Raw genomic sequence first — 20,900 nt, forward strand, 5'->3', positions numbered from 1 at the left:
AACTTCAATTTTCATAGAAATGTAGGTTTATTTCGATAAAGACATGCTGAATACAAAGGGCAGAAATAAATGAGTAATCGTTAACATACAATAATAGAACATTTTAATAAAAATTAATTTTTTCTTGAACGTTAACTTACCAGACACTGAATAACTGCACAGATTAATAAGTGTAACACAAATGAACCTATTTTTCTTGTTCTCTGAAAGCGAAATATTTCCTGTTGTGCACACCAAACAAGTCAGTACAAAACTAATGATGTGGCCATCGGCTGCTAAAATATTCACTGCTAGTATTAGTGGAGAGAAATGGTACGCCTGCGCGTAAGGTGTGTAAGGGAAATGAATGCAACATGATTATAGTAATCAGTCATTAGCGAACGTTGTAGTTCGTTATTAGTAATTATGTTTAACAGGATATTGTAAAAATTAAGTTATAAAATTTTTATTAAAATGTTTCTTAAGCCCTGACCGGTTTGGCTTAGTGGATAGAGCTTCGCCTGCCGACTAAAAGATCCCGGGTTCGATTCTGGTCAAGGGCATGTACCTTGGTTGTGGGCACATCCCCAGTTGGGGGTGTGCAGGAGGCGACTGATTGATGTTTCTCTCTCATCGATGTTTCTAACTTTCTATCCCTCTCCCTTCCTCTTTGTAAAAAATCAATAAAATATTTTTTAAAGAAGACAAAAATCTTAAAAAAACAACAACAACACGTTTCTTAATACTGTTACATTGGCTAGGCCACAAAAATATTCATTGTGGGCCATGAGTTTGACATGCTTGCTGAGAATGTCAAGAGATATAAGGAATTCTGGGGTGAATGGGTAGTTGACATAGAGAGTATGCAATAAAGCCTGTGAATGGTGGTCTGGGAAGAATTGAAAGGGGTCAAACCAAATCAAGTATTCAAAATAAGGACACACACAAAAAAGGTTTAGTCAAAAGAGGGAGAAGGAGATGGAGACTGGGATACCATGTTCTCCTCTGGGAATTTCAGAGTTCTGAGATCTTAGGGGTGATACATTTGGAAGTGGTGGCATTACCCTCCAAATACAGTGGGGCCTTGATATACGAGTGTCCCGACTAATGAGTTTTTTGAGATACCAGCTGTCTCTCTGCTGATTTTTTGCATTGAGTTGACAGAGTAATTTGAGTTAACGAGCTCCTTAACGAGCTCGGTCTCGGAATGAATTAAACTCGTAAGTCAAGGCCCCACTGTAGTCACTCACATAAGCCAGAAATTTAGGAGACTTTGTCTTAAACCTCGTCTCATAATTTCCATTTCAGCAAGAATGTTTAATTCTTTAGTTTTCATTGTGAAGATAATCTAAAATATAAGCATGAGTAGCTATATATATAGGTAGATATACCCATGACAACTGATACCTCTTCTTAGTTTCAGTTGCTTACATTTATGAATATAACAGACTTAATGGTCACAGACAGATGAGGAAAGACCAAGATGAATTTAATGAAAATGTCATGGCTTCAATGGATGAGGGACAATTCCCAGACAAATGAGAATCACAAACTCCTTTTACAGACTAAAGAAAAAAATATTAAGACTTTTTATAAATTTGTTTTGATTAATATGTATACTAAAGCATGTGTAAAGACTTAGGTTTATGTTGATAGCTATTTAAATAGCATGATAAATAAAATTTCACTCAATTTTAGGGACACCTCTGGGGGGATTTTTCTGAGGCATTCCTTATGTTATTCATATTTGACAGGTACTGTTGTACAGAGTAGTCAGTCTCCTTAGCCTGCTTTATAAGGCCAGTCACAATCTCCCTCCTCATCTCTACTTAATTCTCCCTAATCACCTACCACTTTTTCTTGCACTTTTATGATCTTTCAGCAATACTGATACTTTCTATCCGATATACTGTTACTCACCACTACCACCACCACCCCAACTTTAAGTCAGTGGTTCTCAACCTTCCTAATGCCGCGACGCTTTAATACAGTTCCTCATGTTGTGGTGACCCCGAACCATAAAATTATTTTTGTTGCTACTTCATAACTGTAATTTTGCTACTGTTATGAATCCTAATGTAAATATTTGATATGCAGGATGTATTTTCATTGTTACAAATTGAACATAATTAAAGCATAGTGATTAATCACAAAAACAATATGTAATTATATATGTGTTTTCTGATGGGCTTAGGCAACCCCTGTGAAAGGGCCGTTCTACCCCCAAAGGGGTCGCGACCCACAGGTTGAGAACCGCTGCTTTAAGTAAACTTGTTTTGGTGTTTACCGTTTTTTAATCCTTAAAGGTACAAATTAGGTTTCTCCCAAAAGCTCTGACTCCTTCCTAGGCTATTCCTATCCTCTGAACTCCTACAAAATATAGCACTTGCCATATTAAATAAAGATCATCTTATTTCCTATTTGGCTTAAAATTAAAATCATAGATTTCCTAAGTATCTGTATCAATCATGATTCATCTTTATATGCCCAGCATATTATACTTAACTAGAGGCCCAGTGCATGAAATGCATGCACTGGGGGTGGGGAGTCCCCTCAGCCCAGGTGCGCCCTCTCCCAGTCTGGGAGCGCTCAGGGAATGTCCGACTGATGGCTCAGGCCCAGAGGGAACGGGCCTAAGCCATCAGTTGGACATCCTTAGTGCTGCCGTGGAGGCGGGAGAGGGTCCCACTACCACTGCTGTGCTCACCAGCTGTGAGCCCGGCTTCTGGCTGAACAGCGCTCCCACTGTGAGAGTGCACTGACCACCAGGGGACAGCTCCTGCATTGAGTGTCTGCCCCCTCGTGATCAGTGTGCATCAGAGACTGGTTGTTTTATTGTTTGGTCGATTTGCATATTAGCCTTTTATTATATAGGATAAATGATAGATGTTCAGTAATTGTTGAAAAGATCTGAACCGTGTAACAGTGCTGGTGAGGGGCATTAAAGTCCAGAAACAGTTTTTAATCTTCTGAAGTTTATTATTGTCGTAAAACAGAGCTTTGAGGTTTACCTCCATGTCTTATTTATCTATTCTGTTCTCATATTAACATGAAACAGCTGTAACAAAAGAGTCTTCCATTTGTATCAGACATGACTATTCCATTGAGCTTTACACATTGCTAAATTCTATAAAATGAACTTCTCCTTTCCCTTTTATTGTTAACTTTTGGAAATTAATTTACAGAGTAAGTTATTAGTACCTTTATTATTCTAAAGATATGAGTGTGCAAAGTTGTAAATAAAATATAAATAATAGAAAAGTGAACAGTTATCTCAGTGTCTTTGCTCATTTTCCTAGGGTCATCACTGTTTTTCCCAAGAGCTCTGAAAGGATCAGCACTAGTTGTGTCACATGATTGCTCATAATCACTCCCATGCAAAGAAAACATTGCCAATAATAAAATAGTTTCCTTTTTTTCAGCAGTTTTTAGTTTTTTTGTTTTTTTAATTTATTGATTGATTTTTAGGCAGAGATGGAGACAGACAGACAGACTTGGATCTATTGTTCTACTTACCTATGCTCTCACTGTTTGCCTTTTGTCTGTGTCCTGACCAGGGATTGAACCCAAAACCTTGGTATATGGGGACAATGATCCAACCAAGCCACCCAGGCAGGGCAGCAGTTGTCAGTTTTGATGTTATTGAGTTATATGTCATCCCTCTACATTTTACAGGATATGATTTTTCTAATAATTTTTTCTCATATTGGATACTTTATGACCTAAAAGTAAAAACATTGGAAAATAAACATTACTCATAGGACTGAAACCAACTTGCAGAATCCCCAAATACTTTTCAGTTATTTGGGAGAAGCCCTCACATGGTTTTTATGTGCTTTTTTTATGCTCCTTTTAAAAATGCTTGGTAAATTAAGAGCTACAAATTAAAATGAAGATATTACTTTTCATTAAAGAAGAAGCTATCATAAGCAAAATAAGCCAGTCAGAGAAAGACAGGTATCACATGATCTCACTAATACTAGTATGTGGAATCTAGTGAAAATGAAATGACAACCAAAATAGGTCCAGAGGCATGGAAGTATGGCACAAACTGATGGATCTCAGAGGGAAGGGGGAGAGAGGACATGTAGAGATTAACCAAAGAATTTATATGCATACTAGAGGCCCGGTGCATGAAATTCATGCACAAGTGCGGTCCCTAGGCCTGGCAGGCAATCGAAGTGCAAGCATCTAGCATGGAAGGGCAGGTCCCAGCTGACCTCTGGGCCCTGGGCCTCCAGGCCTCAGCACAACCCCCTCCACCTGAGTCATGGCACCCGAGTCCTCACGCGGAGATGCGGTTAGCGCGGCTAGACACCATGGGCTGGGGCACAACATGGGCCTCTGGGCCACCTATCGACGCTGCCCGGAAGCCAGGCAGGCAGCTCGCTCTCTTCCGGCCAGCCTCACAGACCGGCTCCTGCACAAACCCACGGGGAGCCCTACCAGCCCGTGCAATCCCGGCGGCTGTGGCCCGGCTCACCCAGAAGCCCATTGGGGCCTACAGCACCTCCACTGCCGCCCACTGCCAGCACCTCGTCACCAACGCCCACCATGTTCTGCACCACCCCCTGGTGGTCAGCACACGTCATAGCGAGTGGTTGAACTCCTGGTTAAGGGCACAATTTGCATATTAGGCTTTTATTATATAGCATATGGACACAGACAATAGTGTAGTGAATGAAAGTCTAGGGTGGGGAGGGAACCAAGTGGAGGGGGGTAATGAGGAGAAAAAGGGAGATTATCTGTAATACTCTCAACAATAAGAATTAAAGAATAGAGGAAGCTATCAGATAGTTTAAAGGGATGATGGATGAAAGCAAGACAGAAGGCAGAAAACCTATTAAAAGCTATCCCCAAAAGCATTTTAGGTATTATTTTAACTACATAAACTATTGGCAACAAGGACATTGTTGTAAAACATCAGAGTTTAATAGTTGATACCATAATGAGTTAATAGAGAAAAGTTAAGTTACATTTTTTTGTACTTGTTTGAAATGACAAAGGAATGTGTAACAGACTTTGGAAAGATTTTCACCAAAAGTTGTTTGTTAAGGAAATGTCAGTAATTAATGTATACACTTCTTTATGTATTTTAACTTTATGGATTTGATCATAATATTTTGCAGGAACACTTGAAATTATCAGTGAGAATATATTTAAGTGAATCTAGGATAAAAAAGAAAACCCCTCTCACAGTTTAGTACCCATGTTTCATGTATTTTAAGGTTATTAGATTTGACTGCCATCTAGGCCTTTCCATCCATGGGAATCCCAAAGCCTTATATGGTCAAGACTTAGCTTTTAGACTTTCCGTGAAATGCAAGGCACCACTCCAAAAAAGAAAGAAAACCAGAGTAGTTGGCTTTCACTTTGTCTTCTGTGCTCTCTTCTTGGCTGACTTTATTACCACAGTAGCTAAATTACTGAGAACTTTATGTGCATTGGGAGTCTGTCTTACCAGTAGAAGGAATTCCTTTTGTGGCAGTAGTTCTATGCTAGATGCTAATGCTATTGCTTAAGTAATGTGATTTTTTTTTTTTTTAAAGGAAACTTAGAGGCAGTTCTGGTTATTTTATGTAAAAAGGAGGGGATCATATCTGCATGTGGTGCAGTGGGAATTGTAAGTTTCACTAATGTCAGGTATTCGAGAAAATGAAAGTGAAATTATTTGTTTGCAGTCTTTCCTACCTTGGAGCTCCTGCTGCCTGGTTAGAGGGCGCAGGTTTGCAAAAGGTGAACATTCAAAAATAGCAGTGATATCAAAAAAGGACTATGAAAACAATAACTTATTTTAACACTGGTATGATCTTTTCAGCCCTAGTCATTTTTTGCTCTGAAGAATGTGATGTTTTGTTTTTGAGTGATCATGAGTATCACTCATTTGTACATTTAACTCCAAGATATTTTAATATTTTGTAGATATTCAATTTCTTGGTATAAATTATACATTTTTCATGTGGGAAAAGAGAAACTATTTCCTCTAACATAAATAAAATTGCAAAATGTTCTGTAACTTACTCATTCTCGTGTAGTAAGTCAGATATGACATGGAAAAGTTAATTTCTCTAATACTGTCATCTACAGGTGACAAAGAATCAGCAACCTATTTATGAGTCTTACCACTAAAGCTAAAATCATACTTGTAGGTTCCTCCATTCAACAGTTGATTACTGTCATTTGTATTCTAGATACTATTATGTAGAGATGATGGGGTTCTTGCATTTAGGAGTTCATAGAATAGTGGATCCAAAAGGGAAAGGAAATGAATGCAGAGATAGTACATATTGGTAGAAAATTATAGTTGATGCCATAATTTTTTAAGTGTGTTAGGATAGATATGTTTGCAATATTACAGAGAATGGAAGGAGAGGGTGATTTAACTCTGGTTACATTAATATATGCTGGGGAAGGCCTTAGAAATAAAGGCTTCAGATGGTTAAAAGAAGACTAAATTGAGGAGCAATCTGTAGGGTCCAGCAATGCCTTAGCCATTATTCAGGGGTACTTTTTGTCTTCTTCCAGAGAAGTTATAAAGTCCCAAAGTACCTTAGTTAATCCTTATGATCAAAAAGAATTGAAATTTTATCATCAGGTTACTTTTTTCTTGGCAACTGGACTCAACCTTCTCCTGCCAACCTGCTTTTTTGTGATAGAGCTAAGAATGTGCTTTTGGTAGGTTTTTAAACTGGGTTTTGTTTTATCTGATGTCCTTTTATTTGTCATGTCTGCCTCAGCAGTTTTGTAGCCTCTGTCTGTCTGGCAGAAATATTTATGTGTGTCAAAGTCTTTTAGATAGCTGGAGAACCATACCAAAAGAAGTTTATTGGATACTGTTATGAATATACTAGAGGCCCGGTGCATGAAATTTGTGCACTGGGGCAGAAGGGTCCCTCAGCCCAGCCTGCCCCTTCTCAGTCTAGGAGCCCTCAGGGGATGTCCTACTGACAGCTTACGAGTGGACCTAAGCCGCATCCTGGCCTCCCTCTGCTGGAGGCGACTGGCTGATCAGGGAAAGGCACCACCTCTATCACCCCCTCACTGCTGCTGCCTCTGGCCTCCCTCTACAGGAGGCGACCCAGCGATCAGGGGAAGGCAACACCCCCATCATGCCTTTGTTGCTGCCACTGCCAGCCACAAAGCTGCCTGAGCCTCGGCCTTCGCAGCCACTATGGCTTGCCTAAGCCTTGCCTGGCCCTCATTGCCTGAGCCTCGGGCCCTTGCAGTGACAGTGGCCATCAGTGGCTTGCCTAAGCCCCGGGCCGGCCCTGGGCAAGTGGCAGCCGCCATTGCATCTCCAGCGCTGGAAGTCCCCGCCCACCTGCGCCTACTGCATGCGCAGCCTGCTGATTGGTCATTACTTTGATGGTGTCCCGACCAATTTGCATATTACCCTATTATTAGATAGATAATAGTGTCCTTGACTTTGCAAGCATAAAATCTACAGTTTTCCTCCCTAAAGGTGAAAAATAGTATAAAATTGTGAAATTATTAATTTGTTATCAATTATCTATATTTGAGAGAGACTTAAAATTCACCATGCAATAATGCACACATGTATTATATTATAGATAGACTAGAGGCCCGGTGCATGAAATTCTTGCACTGGGATGGGGAGGTCCCCTCAGCCCTGCCTGTGCCCTCTCGCAGTCCAGGACCCCTCGCTCCTTACTGTTTGCTGCTCCTTACCGCTGTGCTCACCAGCCATGAGCCCGGTTTCTGGCTGAGCGGTGCTTCCCCTATCGGAGTGCACTGACCACCTGGGGGGCAGCTCCTGCATTGAGCATCTGCCCCCTGGTGGTCAGTGCGCATCATGGCAACCAGTTCTGGTCGTTCCGCCATAATGGTCACTTAGGGTTTTATTATATAGACTAGAGGCCCAGCACATGAAATTTCTGCGCAGGTACGGGCCCTGGGCCTGGCCTGTGATCAGGGCCATCTTCCCTGGCTGCCCACATCTGGCCCTGCCCCCCCACCATCTCCCAACCCCCGGTTCCCCGTTCGCCATGTGCGATCGGAGCCTGATGGCCAGGAGAAGGGACCAAGAGGTTGGCCATTCCTGCCCGCTTGCCATCCCCGCCCCCGCCTTGGGTCACCCTCTGTGTGTGGGGTGACCGGCAGGGCGGGGGCCTTAGCCTGGCGCCACCTACATCCCCCACCACCCACCCCAGGTTCCCCGTTCGCCATTGGGCAATCAGAGCCTGCCAGCTGAGGGGAGGAACTGAGAGGTTGGCCGTTCACCCGCTCTCCAGCCCCACCCCCCACCGCCACCCACCCCGGTTCCCATTCGCCATAGGGTGATCGGAGCCTGTTGGACAGGGGAAGGAACTGAGAGGTTGGCCGTTCCTGCCCTCTCACCACCCCCTCCCCCGCCATGGGTCTCTGTGTGCGAGGTGACTGGCGGGGTGGGGGTCTTAGTCTGGTGCCACCCTTGTCCCCTGCTACCCACCCCTGGTTCCTGTTTGCCATCAGGTGATTGGAGCCTGCTGGCCAGGGAAAGGGACCAAGAGGTGGTCAGTGTGCCTCATAGTGACTGGTCGAGCAGTTGTTATGCCGTTAGGGTCAATTTGCATATTACCCTTTTATTATATAGGATTTTATGTATGGTACAATGGTTACCAGACTGTGTGCCTCAACTTGGACATAAATCTAGATGTTAGTGGAAAAAGGGATTTGTTGACAAGTTCTGCAGTAAAACTGTTTTATTACAGTATTTTCTAAATTTAATTCGTTTCAAGATCCTTCATGTCGAAAACCATTTAACTTTTCTAGTTCAGTAGTTTCATGGAAACATTTGGAAATATTGCAGTAAATTTTTGTGATAAATTATCTGTAAATAAGGGTGTCCCAAAAAATACATACACACTTTCACAGCTGATAGCTCAATTTTGAAAATGTATTTTAATAAACACTACCTTTATAATTATTCAAAGCATATATATACATTTTGGGGAACACCCTATATATAAGTACTGGCATATTTTTATAATAGTTTGAGGAAAGTGAATTAATTAATACTTGGTATTGCTAATATATAGGAAATTAAGTGGTGATGGTGATTGCTTTCTTTTTTTCTTTCTTTTTTTTTTTTTCCAAAACAAGTTTTTGTTTAATTTTAGAGAGAAAGGGAAAGAGATAAAAATATCAATGATGAGAGAGAAACATTGATTGGCTGCTTCCTGCATGCCCGTTAGTGGGGATCTATCCTGCAACCCAGGCATGTGTCCTAACTGGGAATCATAGGTTGACGCTCAACCACTGAACCACACCTGCTGGGTGGAATAATAATTTTTATTATTTATTCGTTAAAGAGTTATTCTTTTATACCTTTTATTTACTCATCAAGCACAAGTGCTGACACATTAGCAGATTATTGTTGCTTATTTTTTTGAAGTTATAATTTCAGATTGTTTTGGAATTTCAAGAAATAGAGATGGTTCAGTGTTAGAGTTTTAATTTGTGATAGATTAAAATTTAGATAATTCTTTAGCTTAAACAACTAACCGATGACATTTAAGAAATACAGGAGAAAAGGCAGATTAGAGATTAAGTAGAGAAGGGAACATGATGCTTGGATACATACAAGCTAAAGCAATCAAAACTGGTATATAAATAATACCTTCTATGTTAAAAAATCTAGCAGTAGCCCACCTAGCCGGTTTGGCTCAGTGGATAGAACTTCAGCCCAGTAGACTGAAGGGTGCCAGGTTCGATTCTGGTCAAGGGCATGTATGATTCTTGGCACCAGTCAGGTGTGTGCAGGAGGCAACCAGTACATTTGTCTCTCTTACATCGATGTTTCTCTCTCTTCCTCTCCCTTCCACTCTCTCTAAAACTCAATGGAAAAATATCCTCGGGTGAGGATTAACAAGATAAAAATCTAGCAATGTAACCATTATTTATTGCAGCATAACAAATTACCCCTAAACTTAAAACACTAAACATTTATTATCTCACATTTTCTTTATTTTTAAATATATATATTTTATTTCAGAGAGGAAGGGATCAAGGGAGAGAGCTAGAAACATTAATGATGAGAGAGAATCATTGATCGGCTGCCTCCTGCAAGCCCCACACTGAGGATTGAGCTGGCAACCTGAATATGTGACCTGACTGGGAATCAAACCATGACCTCCTGGTTCATAGGTCAATGCTCAACCACTTAACCACACTGACTGGGCAGTTTGGCTCTTTTCAAACTTGGATCTAAGCACTGTGCTATATGCTCAAAGAGTAAAAATAATTTACTTAATGGATGTTGATTATCCATAGCTAATCATCATTCATTTAGGGAACATTTCCGATGCAAATCCTTTGACACACTTTTATTTAAAAGGACACATATCACATAACTATTTTAATTAGAATGTATTAAACTTAATTTGCCGAAAGGAAAAAAAAAAACCCAGAAGAATAATGATTAAATTTTAGGGTTTTTTTGTTTTTTTTGCAACTAGAGAGTATTACCTTAAATAGTTTTTTAATATTAAGAAAATAGGCTATGAATATGTTGCAATAGGATTTTTTAAGCCACGTTCCAATTTTAGAAAGATTTTATGAATTCTAGAACTCACAGATATTTTTGCTGTTTCCCCCCCATCTCATTTTGTTAGCCATATTAACATTTCTACCTTGCTAGAATTTATAATGTTTACATTCTTTTTGATTCACTTATTATGAATCTTTTGACCATTTTGTCTTGATTTCTGAATTTTTTTATATCCCTAAGAATTTTAAACACTAAAGGAAATCCTCTTCCCTTATAAAAGTGTTGGCTTCTAAGGATCTAGGTTTAACTTAGTACTGTATTTACAGATATTTATCCATAAAGAAAATAACAATGCTGTGGAATAAGATTAGATAAAGGGCAGACTTTAATCTTTGAATATGGTTTTCAGTTTTTGATGTCCTCATTCAAGTACTTAGTACTTACTGGGTAAAGTATAAATGTTTAAGTAGTACTTAGATTACTTTTACCCTAGAAACTTTCATTCTTTTTCATTTTTTTTATTTTTTTTATTTTTTTTTTTAAATATATTTTTATTGATTTTTTTACAGAGTGGAAGAGAGAGAGAGATAGAGAGCCAGAAACATCGATGAGAGAGAAACATCGATCAGCTGCCTCCTGCACATCCCCCACTGGGGATGTACCCGCAACCCAGGTACATGCCCTTGACCGGAACCGAACCCGGGACCCTTCAGTCCGCAGGCCGACGCTCTATCCACTGAGCCAAACCGGTTTTGGCCTTTTTTTATAATCTAAAAAATGTTTTCTTTTGCTGTGTGTGTTCTTTTTCATGTTTTATCATCTGTTTGGAGGTCTAGTTCATTCATTCCACAAATATATAGTGTCTTCTATATTTTCTCTAGGATGCTGCCTATACATAAGAGTCTGAACTTTTAAAATCCAAATTAAGAATTTCCTATGGTCTAGCCATTGTGCATAATCTATTTTGAATTTATTGTTCCATAATTTTATCATTTGAATATATGATTTATTGTGAGGGCAGGTATTTGTTTTTACGTCTAGATTTCCTACTTGTTTATATGGTAAGAGTAGAAAGACCAAAATAAGTAATTAAACCTAAATGCAATGCTGAACTTGTTAGCTGTTTTTATAACTAAGTGTAACAGATGACCTCCTAAGATTATACATGCTCTTTTATTTGCCAGTCTTAATGCAAAACCAAGGTGTTTATTTTTATTTTTAGTATGGGAGTACTACTTGGAGTTTTTCATTGTTTTGTATAAACCATACCCATAGTTCTTCTTTGATGTATCCAATTCAGTTTTCTTTAAAATAGAACAAAACCTTGCTTATATATCTTCAGTTGTTCTTCTTTAAGCATACTCACTGACATCTGTCACTCAGAATGCTTAGAGCAGGGGTGGGCAACCCCTGGCATGCGTGCCAAACATGGCACACCAGTAACTTTTGCTGGCACGTGAAACCCTCTCTTATAATCTTCCATTTACAGTTTTTTTCTTAATATCGACTTTTTTATTTTTCAGATAAATTCAGTGTAGGTGCATCTTAGATAAATAAATAATTTTACATAACAAGTTATCCTAAAGACCATAGACATGGATTGACGAGAGAGGGAAAGAGCAATTTCTATGCCTCTGCCTTAACTCTCCCTGCCTTCCTAGATCCGACCAGTGTTTGGTTTCATCCACATATGCTTGTGAATCTTTGTTCTCAGTGGTGAATTTTGTTAAGTCTCGTAATAGGAGTAGCTTGACAGATGAAACATACGCTTGTGAATCTTTGTTCTCAATGGTGAATTTTGTTAAGTCTCGTAGTAGGAGTAGCCTGACGGATGAAAGTAGTAGCTCGTGCATATCTCTGAAGGTCACGAAATATAAACCTGATGTAAAATCTCTGTCATCAGTGATGCAGCAGCAAAAGTCCCACTGATAATATCAAACGGAGTCATAAAGTTTTCTGTCGGACTATCAGTGTACATGTATACATTAAAAAATAAATGTATTTTTCATCATCATATACCAATGATGGCGAACCTTTTGAGCTCGGCGTGTCAGCATTTTGAAAAACCCTAACTTAACTCTGGTGCTGTGTCACATATAGAAATTTTTTGATATTTGCAACCATAGTAAAGACTTATATTTTTGATATTTATTTTATATATTTAAATGTCATTTAACAAAGGAAAATCAACCAAAAAAATGAGTTTGTGTGTCACCTCTGGCACGCATGTCATAGGTTCGCCATCACTGTCATATACTGTGCTTTTGTCGCTCGAAAGAATTTTATTATTTCTTCAAGGTTCTTCACATATGTACACCTTAAGAGATATCAAGTAGGCGTAACATGTTCTCAAAAAATTAGGGTTGGCACGCAGACGACTTTTGAGTCAGAGATTTTGCTGGTTTTGGCAAGCACTCACAAAAAGGTTGCCCACCCCTGGCTTAGGGCATGGGCAATTTTCTAGTATATCTAAAAATTTCTGCTCCCACCAGTTGAACAGAACTGAGTTTTCCTTACTAAGGAGTCAAAGAGTTGTTTCAAGGATATATAAATTGATATAGAGAACTTTCTATTCAAGTTAATTTGTCTATTATTTATCAGTAATTGTTACTAATGGTTAGGCACAAATTGTAAGCATTTCAACTAATTCACTAAAATCACATTTTCACCTAAGTTGTTATAATTGCATTTATACAACTAAATCTTTTCTTCTGTTTTATTCTGCATTGTATATAATTTGTATGAATAAGCTTATATAAAACTTATATATATAAAAGTGTTTGAAGGGGGTTTGGAAGATATTTCTAAGGTTAAAAGTTAATCACCCTCTTAGAAATCATTGGTGGATGGGACTTTTACCAAAAGTAGTAGTACTAAAAGGAATATTTGACAACTCTCCACCATTTAATTTTGTTTTGCAATTTATAGAGGGATGAAAAAGTAAGTTTTGGATAAGAATAGAAAAAAGAAAAATTTAAATGGATGATATAGCACGTGGCATATGTATTGATACAAACTGTAGCACTTAGTTTTTGACAGGTACTACTCTCTATGTGCTGTATGTATTAATTCATATATTTCTCATAGTAAACTTTTGAGGTGGGTACCATTATTCTCCTTTTCCAAAGCAAACTGTGGTACACAGAATTTTAAGTAATTTATCCAGTGACACTATTGGCAAACTGGATTAATCCCAGACAGAGTGTACTTTTAACAAAACCGCTTTCATGAAAAGGAATATAACACTATCAGAATATATTTCAGATGCTGCTAAATTTGTAATCATGATTTTACTCAATTGAATTCCATAGTTGCTAAACACATTTGTTTTTATCTTTTCTAGGAATGAAATTTAATGATTTTTTAAAGATACGCATGCCCTACCCAAAATCTGTCTTTAAGCCCTGGACTCTATTTTGAGCCAATGTTGTTCAGCTTCATTATCCAGCTTTTTCCTTAAAATGTGTGGGGAACAGAGTTTGTCCTTCAGCTAATTACCTGAGAAAAAATGATAGGCCCCCTTTAAAAGAAAAACAGATGACTTATATACTTAAACTAGTTTATTGAATTCGTTTACAGTTCAGGTTGACAAAGCTGCCTCTACCTGGATTTAAAAAGACAGAGTGTCTTCACACAGCCATTTATTATTTGTAATTGCTCTGGATATGTGTTCAAGAAAAATTCAAGATAGACCATGTCAGATAATATTTTGCACGTATATTTGAGTTCTGTTTCTTTCCATATTTAGTCAAATATTTAAAGTCAGCAAATCATGTGTCTCTTAATGTGTTGCATGTGCTAGCTTTTGATTCTCTTAGCAACAATATTGTTATGAGAAAGCTTTGCCAGTTTCTTGACTGTGCTTTATAAATGCTCAAGAGAATACTTGGAACAATTTATACCACAAACTTGAGGTTCTTATATAATGTATATTTTGTGACTGTTCTTAGCATTTAATTTATATTTAAACATTTCAAAAGCTTGTAACAAAATAATCATATTTAACAATAACTGCATTAGGTATTTTTGCCGGTTTTTCTTACATTATACTGGAAAAAAATAAAAGTTTTTCAACTAGCCTAGTCATTCACCTTCCTAAAATGGAGAAACTTTAAAAATTAATCATTCCTCCTGAAAATATTTTATCCTCAATCTCAAAGTATTATTCATACAATAAAGCAAATAAGACTATTCTGGATCCTGCCTACCTTTATCGTCATCATGTATCTTGACTTTGACTCTTTATACACCAGGAAAGGTTTCACTTATTCATATGTTAAGCTTAGGTGTAGAGCCTCCTCCAGGAAATATTTCCTGACTACCACCATTATTGCTTAGTTCTTTTTTTTTCTGAGCTTCCACAATAAGCAGTGCACAGCTCTGTAATTGTATTTATCACATTCCTTTTGATATAATCATCTACTTGTGTATATGTCTTCCTTACGTTGAGAACTTTGTATCTCTTTAACTAATGAATAAAATATCACAAATGTCTTTGTCTTCCAAGTAAAATTACTGGTCATAATTTAATCTAACCCTTCTCTTAATGTTTCCATGGTCACTTCTCTGCATTCTCTCTGAGTGATTTCAGGTGCTATTGTTTTAATTATTACCTTAACGCAGATAATCCCCAAATTGATACTTTCATCCCACATTTATTTTCAAAGATCTGCGTATCCAATTGGCCACTAGATACAGGTGATTGGATAGAGATACAGATATCTATAAATTCAGCATATCCAAAGCTAAAAATCAACTTATTTTCCTCAAACTGCTCCTTGAATTTGTGGTATTTATTTCCATGAATGGCTTCTCTCTGTCATTCACTCTTCATACTTAATCTTTAATTAATCTTGCACATTTTCTCCTAAGTTTTTTAAAATATAGATCCAGTCTGAGTACTCTTCCCTCTTCATATTGCTTTCAGTATTCTTTCTGAAATATTGATCTGATCATGTCACTCCCTCTGCTTAAAAACTCTGAATAGCTTTTCAAACATCATCTTGAAATTCTAAAATGTTTTCTACTACTTCACCCTACTGCTGAATTGAGCCACTGTCAATTCAGTGGCTCAATGTAGCAGGTTCCCTGATGTGTAGGAATAGAAAGCAGATTTCACCCTTTGCGGTCATTTGTCTACTCTCAGCCACCAAAGCTTTTTTACCGTTCCGGTCTTATGTCTGCTCTCAGCCACCACAGCAAGGAACCGTACGAATCTTAACTCTATTCATTCATGTATCAGTTCATAATTTCTCCAAAAGCTCTTAAGTGTCTAAGCGACCTTGTCACGAACCAAAACATTTTCCCGACAAATCGGAGATATCGAAATTCAATATAAACAAACGCGGTCATTCCACACTCGCCATGCAAAACACCGTGGCCAGTCAGTCGCCTTTTGAGAGTGAAGAAATCAACAAGCTTAGGAGATACTTAGCAGAATTTCAAATAAAGCTTTACAAATTACGTTTAACTGTAATTAGGCATTCTCGCTTGTTAAGATATTTCAAAATAATACTCCAAAATGGCAAAAAGAAAGTTACCGAAAGAAGTGTACTGCGAATCTGAAAGTAACGATGAAGAGTTTTATTTTGGCACCTTGAATACTGACTCTGACGTAGAAAGTGATAACGTTTGTAGTGATTCTACTAGTAATGACGTAGTTCCAAAAAAGAATTAATAAATCTTGTTTATCCTTCATAATCTTGCATGTTATGTATCACTGCTCTTTCAATGGAAATTAATTCCGACCAGTACGACACCCATGTCCAAATTTAATATGACCGCAAAGGGTTAATACAACCTTTGTATCCAATCCAGTCACCTTTGCATTATATTCAAATCTTTTACACACACTATATTTAGACCTTTTATGACCTAGCCTTATCCTGTTTTGTAATTTATAGATACTCTATACTACTGGATGACTTGCTGTTTGGTTATTCCATGCTTCTTTTAAAAATCGTAGTGCATTTGCTCATTGAAGTTCCTTCCAGTTAACTTTCTAAGTGAACAATTCCTATGTAATCTTCAAAACTTTCCTCAAATATATATTTTTCAAAGAGACTGTATGGACCATTCGAGTTAAAAGACTATCTTTTTTAAAAAAATAGGGTTTTTTTAAATTGATGTCAGAGAGAAGAAGGGAGAGGGAGAGAGATAGAAACATCGATGAGAGAGAATCATCGATTGCCTGCCTCCTCCACAGCCCCCTTAGGGGATCGAGCCCACAACTGGGGCGTGTACCCAACCAGGAATCAAACCACAACCTCCCGGTTCACAGGTTGACACACAACCACTGAGCCACATCAGCCTGGCAAAAGAATATCTTTCTATGTCACTAGTGATATTTTAGAACTTTCTACCCTCTGCTATTAATGCCCTTACATGATCATTGTTATTTATGGACTAGTCTCCCATATTATAATATGACCTTTTCCATCCTCTGTGTTCCTAGGGCCTTGGGGTGTACTCTATAGTTTTTATCATATATAATATGAAGAGTAGCTAAAGAAATTAGGCATATTTAGCCTAAAATATGTGATAATTGTTAAGGGGGAAGGTTTTTATAATATTTAAAGGTTAACCATTAAAAGAGTAATTCCATTTGATATGTGAAGCTTCAGGAGGCAGCGGATAGAAATTAAAGAAAGACATTTTAGCATGTACAATTTAGAAAAAGGTAAATGTCTTATACTGGAGGTAATACATAGTAGGCTTTCAATAAATGGCAGCCTATTATTTTTTCTTTTTAAATTGAGGTATAATTTATATATAATAGACTACACAGCTTTTAAGTGTATAATTCCATAAATTTTTACATGTTATCAATGTCTAAGTAAAAAATCAGAAAGGTAGAGAACATTTCCAATCTTCCAGAGAGCTTCCTCATGCCCCTCCCATCAGTTTTCCATACATTTAACCATGATTCTGAGCTTAACCACCAGAGATTAGCTTTGACTGGAAACCTACAGTATGTTTTTTATGTGTTTTTTATCCTCACCCAAGAAGGATATGCTTATTGATTTTAGAGAGAGGAAGGGAGAGAGAGAGACTCTGAGAAAAAAAAAAGCATTGATTGGTTGCTTCCCATATCCGCCCCAACTAAGGATTGAACCTGCAACCTAGGTATGTGCCCTGACTGGAAATTGAACCCACCACCCACCAGGGCGAAACTTACAATATATTATATCCTTTGTCTGCCTTTTTCTACTCATCTATATGTCTGTGAGGATAATTCATGTTGTTGACGGTAGCAGTAGTTATTTTTGTTTCATGTTCTTTATTTCTTGATGCATAGAATTCTATTACATGAATAGAATCTCTACCCCCACATATAGTCCATACCATTTATTTATTATTTATATACACTTTTTAGTAGATACTGTTGAATGCTTTTTCTGAAAGAGTTAAATGAATTTTACACTTTCAGTAGCAATTTGGTTGTTTCTTTATATAGAAAATTTAAAGAAGAAAATAAAAATTACTCAGTTTCACAACCAATGATAATCACTATTAACCTTTAGCATATATTCTTCTAGTCATTTTGTTTATATAATTTTAGTAAAATTGGACTCATTAGGCAATTTGTTTTGCATCCTCTTTTAAAAACTTAATATATTGTGTCTGGGTGGTGTGGCTCAGCCTTTGAGTGTAGACCCAGGAACCATGAGGTCACCGGTTCAATTCCCGGTCAGGGCACATGCCCAGGTTGCGGGCTAGATCCCCAGTAGGGGTCGTGCTGGAGGCAGCCAGTCAGTGATGTTCCTCTCTCATCCATGTTTCTATCTCTCCCTCTCCCTTCTTTTCTCTCTAAAAATCAATTAAAAAAAAAAAAAGCCCAGCCAGTGTGGCTCAGTGGTTGAATGTCAGTCTATGAACCAGGAGGTCATGGTTAGATTCCGGTCAGGGCACATGCTTGGGTTGCTAGCTTGATTTCCAGTGGGGGGCGGGCAGGAGGCAGTCAATTAATGACTCTCTATCATCATTGATGTTTCTATCTCTCTCCCCCTTCCCTCTCTGAAATCAATAAAAATGTATTTAAAATTTTTTTAAAAAATAAAAACTTAATATATTGTGAACATTTTCCCATATCCTTTTATAAAGAACTAGAGGCCCAGTGCATGGAATTCGTGCACTGGTAATGTCGCTAGTGGCTGCCAGCTGCTGGCCGGGGCCTCCCTTCCTTCCCCTGGCTGGCCTGCTCTCTGGTAGAACTTCTGGAAGAACTTCGGTAGAGGGGACAATTTGCATACTATGCTTTTATTATGTAGAATCATATTTTCTTTCTTAACATATTCCATTTTTAAAAACCAATAATCATATTTGTATTAGATGCATTTATTAAATAGAGTATGTTTTATATTGATGATAAAAATCAGAATACTGCTTTGGAGCCTCTTCGCAAAATAGGAGAATATAATTTAATAGCTTTTCTCAAGAAAAATTAACAATTAGCTTATAAATAGTTCTGTTATTTCAAGCTGCTCAAATAGCATAAACTATTTTCTAATATAATATAATTTTTAAAATGTTTTTATTTAGAGAGAGAGGAAGGGAGAGAGAGAAACATCGATGAGAGAGAAACTTAAAAATTATTGAAAGAGCTTTGTTTATGTGAATTGTATGTATTAATGTTTACAATACTAGAAGTTAAAATTAAGTTAGACTAACGGTGGTTTGTTATTTAAGTAAAAAAAATGTTACATTGGAAAAAGGGGCAGGTTCAGCTTTCATCTCAGCTTCATAAGTGCTTTTGTCAGGACTATTATTATAAGAAGTGCTTTATATGCACACTTCTGTCTAGTTCCACAGATTAAAAAGATGTATATTTAAGGATGAAAATTTAATAAAATTTATGATTTGCTCTGCTTTGTAATGGACATTCATAAATAAAAATAGCCTTTTTAAAATTGTGGGCATAGTGCAAAGACAGTGATTGTTAGAGATTGTTTGTTTGTTTGTTTGTTTTTGCCACTGCCTTAATTTGTGCTAAGGTACTAGCAGTTTTACCACTAGTGCTTTTGCACCTTTAAATGCACATGTCAACACAGTGAAAAAGGGAAATACCATCTTAATATCATTTTAAAAATTGTTTTGACCATGTCAGCTCTCTAAAAGGATGTCTCCCCCCTTAGCAGACCACATTTTGGGAACCATTGCTATGGAGGATATTTTTGGTGCTTAGTTACAAAGTTTTGATTGTTTTCATTTTAATGAAATGTACTTGTTTTTCCCATGGGGTTGGCATTGTCTAGTCACATATACTACTGTTGTACATGTATCTAATTAAGGACTCTTACAATTTAAATTCTTAGTACATTGGCCTGTTTGATGGCAGTACAATCAAAATAGCAACAGACTAATTTTCAGAGAATATTTATATTATAAAGGCTGCAAAGTAGGAATTCTGTTGCATTATTAAGTTATTAGGAGTGTTGAATCAAATCTTTTTGTAATTTTTTGTGTTTTTAGGCTTGCATTGATGACAATGTCGATATGGTGAAGTTTCTGGTAGAAAATGGAGCAAATATTAATCAACCTGATAATGAAGGCTGGATACCACTACACGCAGCTGCTTCCTGTGGATATCTTGATATTGCAGAGTAAGCCAGTTCTCTGTTTACTTTTATTCAAATACAATTATAGAGACCTTAGATTTTACAGAAATTATTCTTAAAGGTAAGTGAGCAACATGTTATATTACTGTAATTAATGAAAATTATTCTTCCCAAGAAAGAGAATAAATGGTTCTTGGGAATCCTAATACTGAGTTCATTGATACCCATATGAGATCCTCACCCTGTCTCCCCACCTCTCGCTTTTGGTACTTTGTATTAATGTGAGTACAGTGGGGCCTTGATTTACAGGTGTCCCTACTAACGAGTTTTTCGAGATACGAGCTGTCTCTCGGCCGATTTTTTGCTTTGAGTTGCGAGCTAAAATTCGGGTTACGAGCCAGCTTCAGATACCCCACCGCTAGTTGGCGCAGCGAACGTCACAGTGAACGCCACAACATCAATCAGCCCAGCATAACGTGTCTCACTCGCTCACTTTAAGATTTGACATACGAGTAATTTGAGTTACGAGCTCCATCACGGAACAAATTAAACTCGTAAGTCAAGGCCCCACTGTAATTGATTGTACACATGCTTCACCTCCATCTCCTTTTCTTTTGAATACATGTACAGGATTGTCAAATAATTCAAGTCTATCTCTATGTAATTATGAATTGTTAGGGGACATTAACGATAATTTTCAATTTGGTTACTTTGTTATAGTGAGAATATGATACATAGTTCTCCATTTAGTCAATTTATGCTTGTTTAGTTTTTATTAAGATTACTTCCAAATTCAGTGAGAAAGAGTCATTGTATTAACTACCTTTAATGAGTGGGTACTTTCTAAGAAAATTCAATTATTTAAGCTTTTAACA

At 37.5% G+C, this 20,900-nt stretch overlaps 1 protein-coding gene across 10 annotated transcripts in view; it reads left to right on the forward strand.

Moving 5' to 3' along the window:
* Window positions 1-20,900, forward strand: part of PPP1R12A (protein phosphatase 1 regulatory subunit 12A) — a 156,959-nt gene that overhangs the window by 34,245 nt on the left and 101,814 nt on the right. For 9 of the 10 annotated variants that reach the window (XR_004965847.1, XR_004965845.1, XR_004965846.1 and 6 more), the window contains exon 2: window positions 19,940-20,070. The exons of the other annotated variant lie outside the window; for it this stretch is intronic. Coding sequence is in view for 6 of the 9 variants with exons in the window: in XM_036297882.1 (XP_036153775.1) it covers window positions 19,940-20,070 (131 nt within the window). In the remaining 3 variants the exon portion in view is untranslated. The remainder of the gene's footprint in view (window positions 1-19,939; window positions 20,071-20,900) is intronic. 10 annotated transcript variants of the gene reach the window in all.

Source organism: Myotis myotis, unplaced genomic scaffold (assembly GCF_014108235.1).
Source record: "Myotis myotis isolate mMyoMyo1 unplaced genomic scaffold, mMyoMyo1.p scaffold_m19_p_3, whole genome shotgun sequence".
Lineage (NCBI taxonomy): Eukaryota > Metazoa > Chordata > Mammalia > Chiroptera > Vespertilionidae > Myotis > Myotis myotis.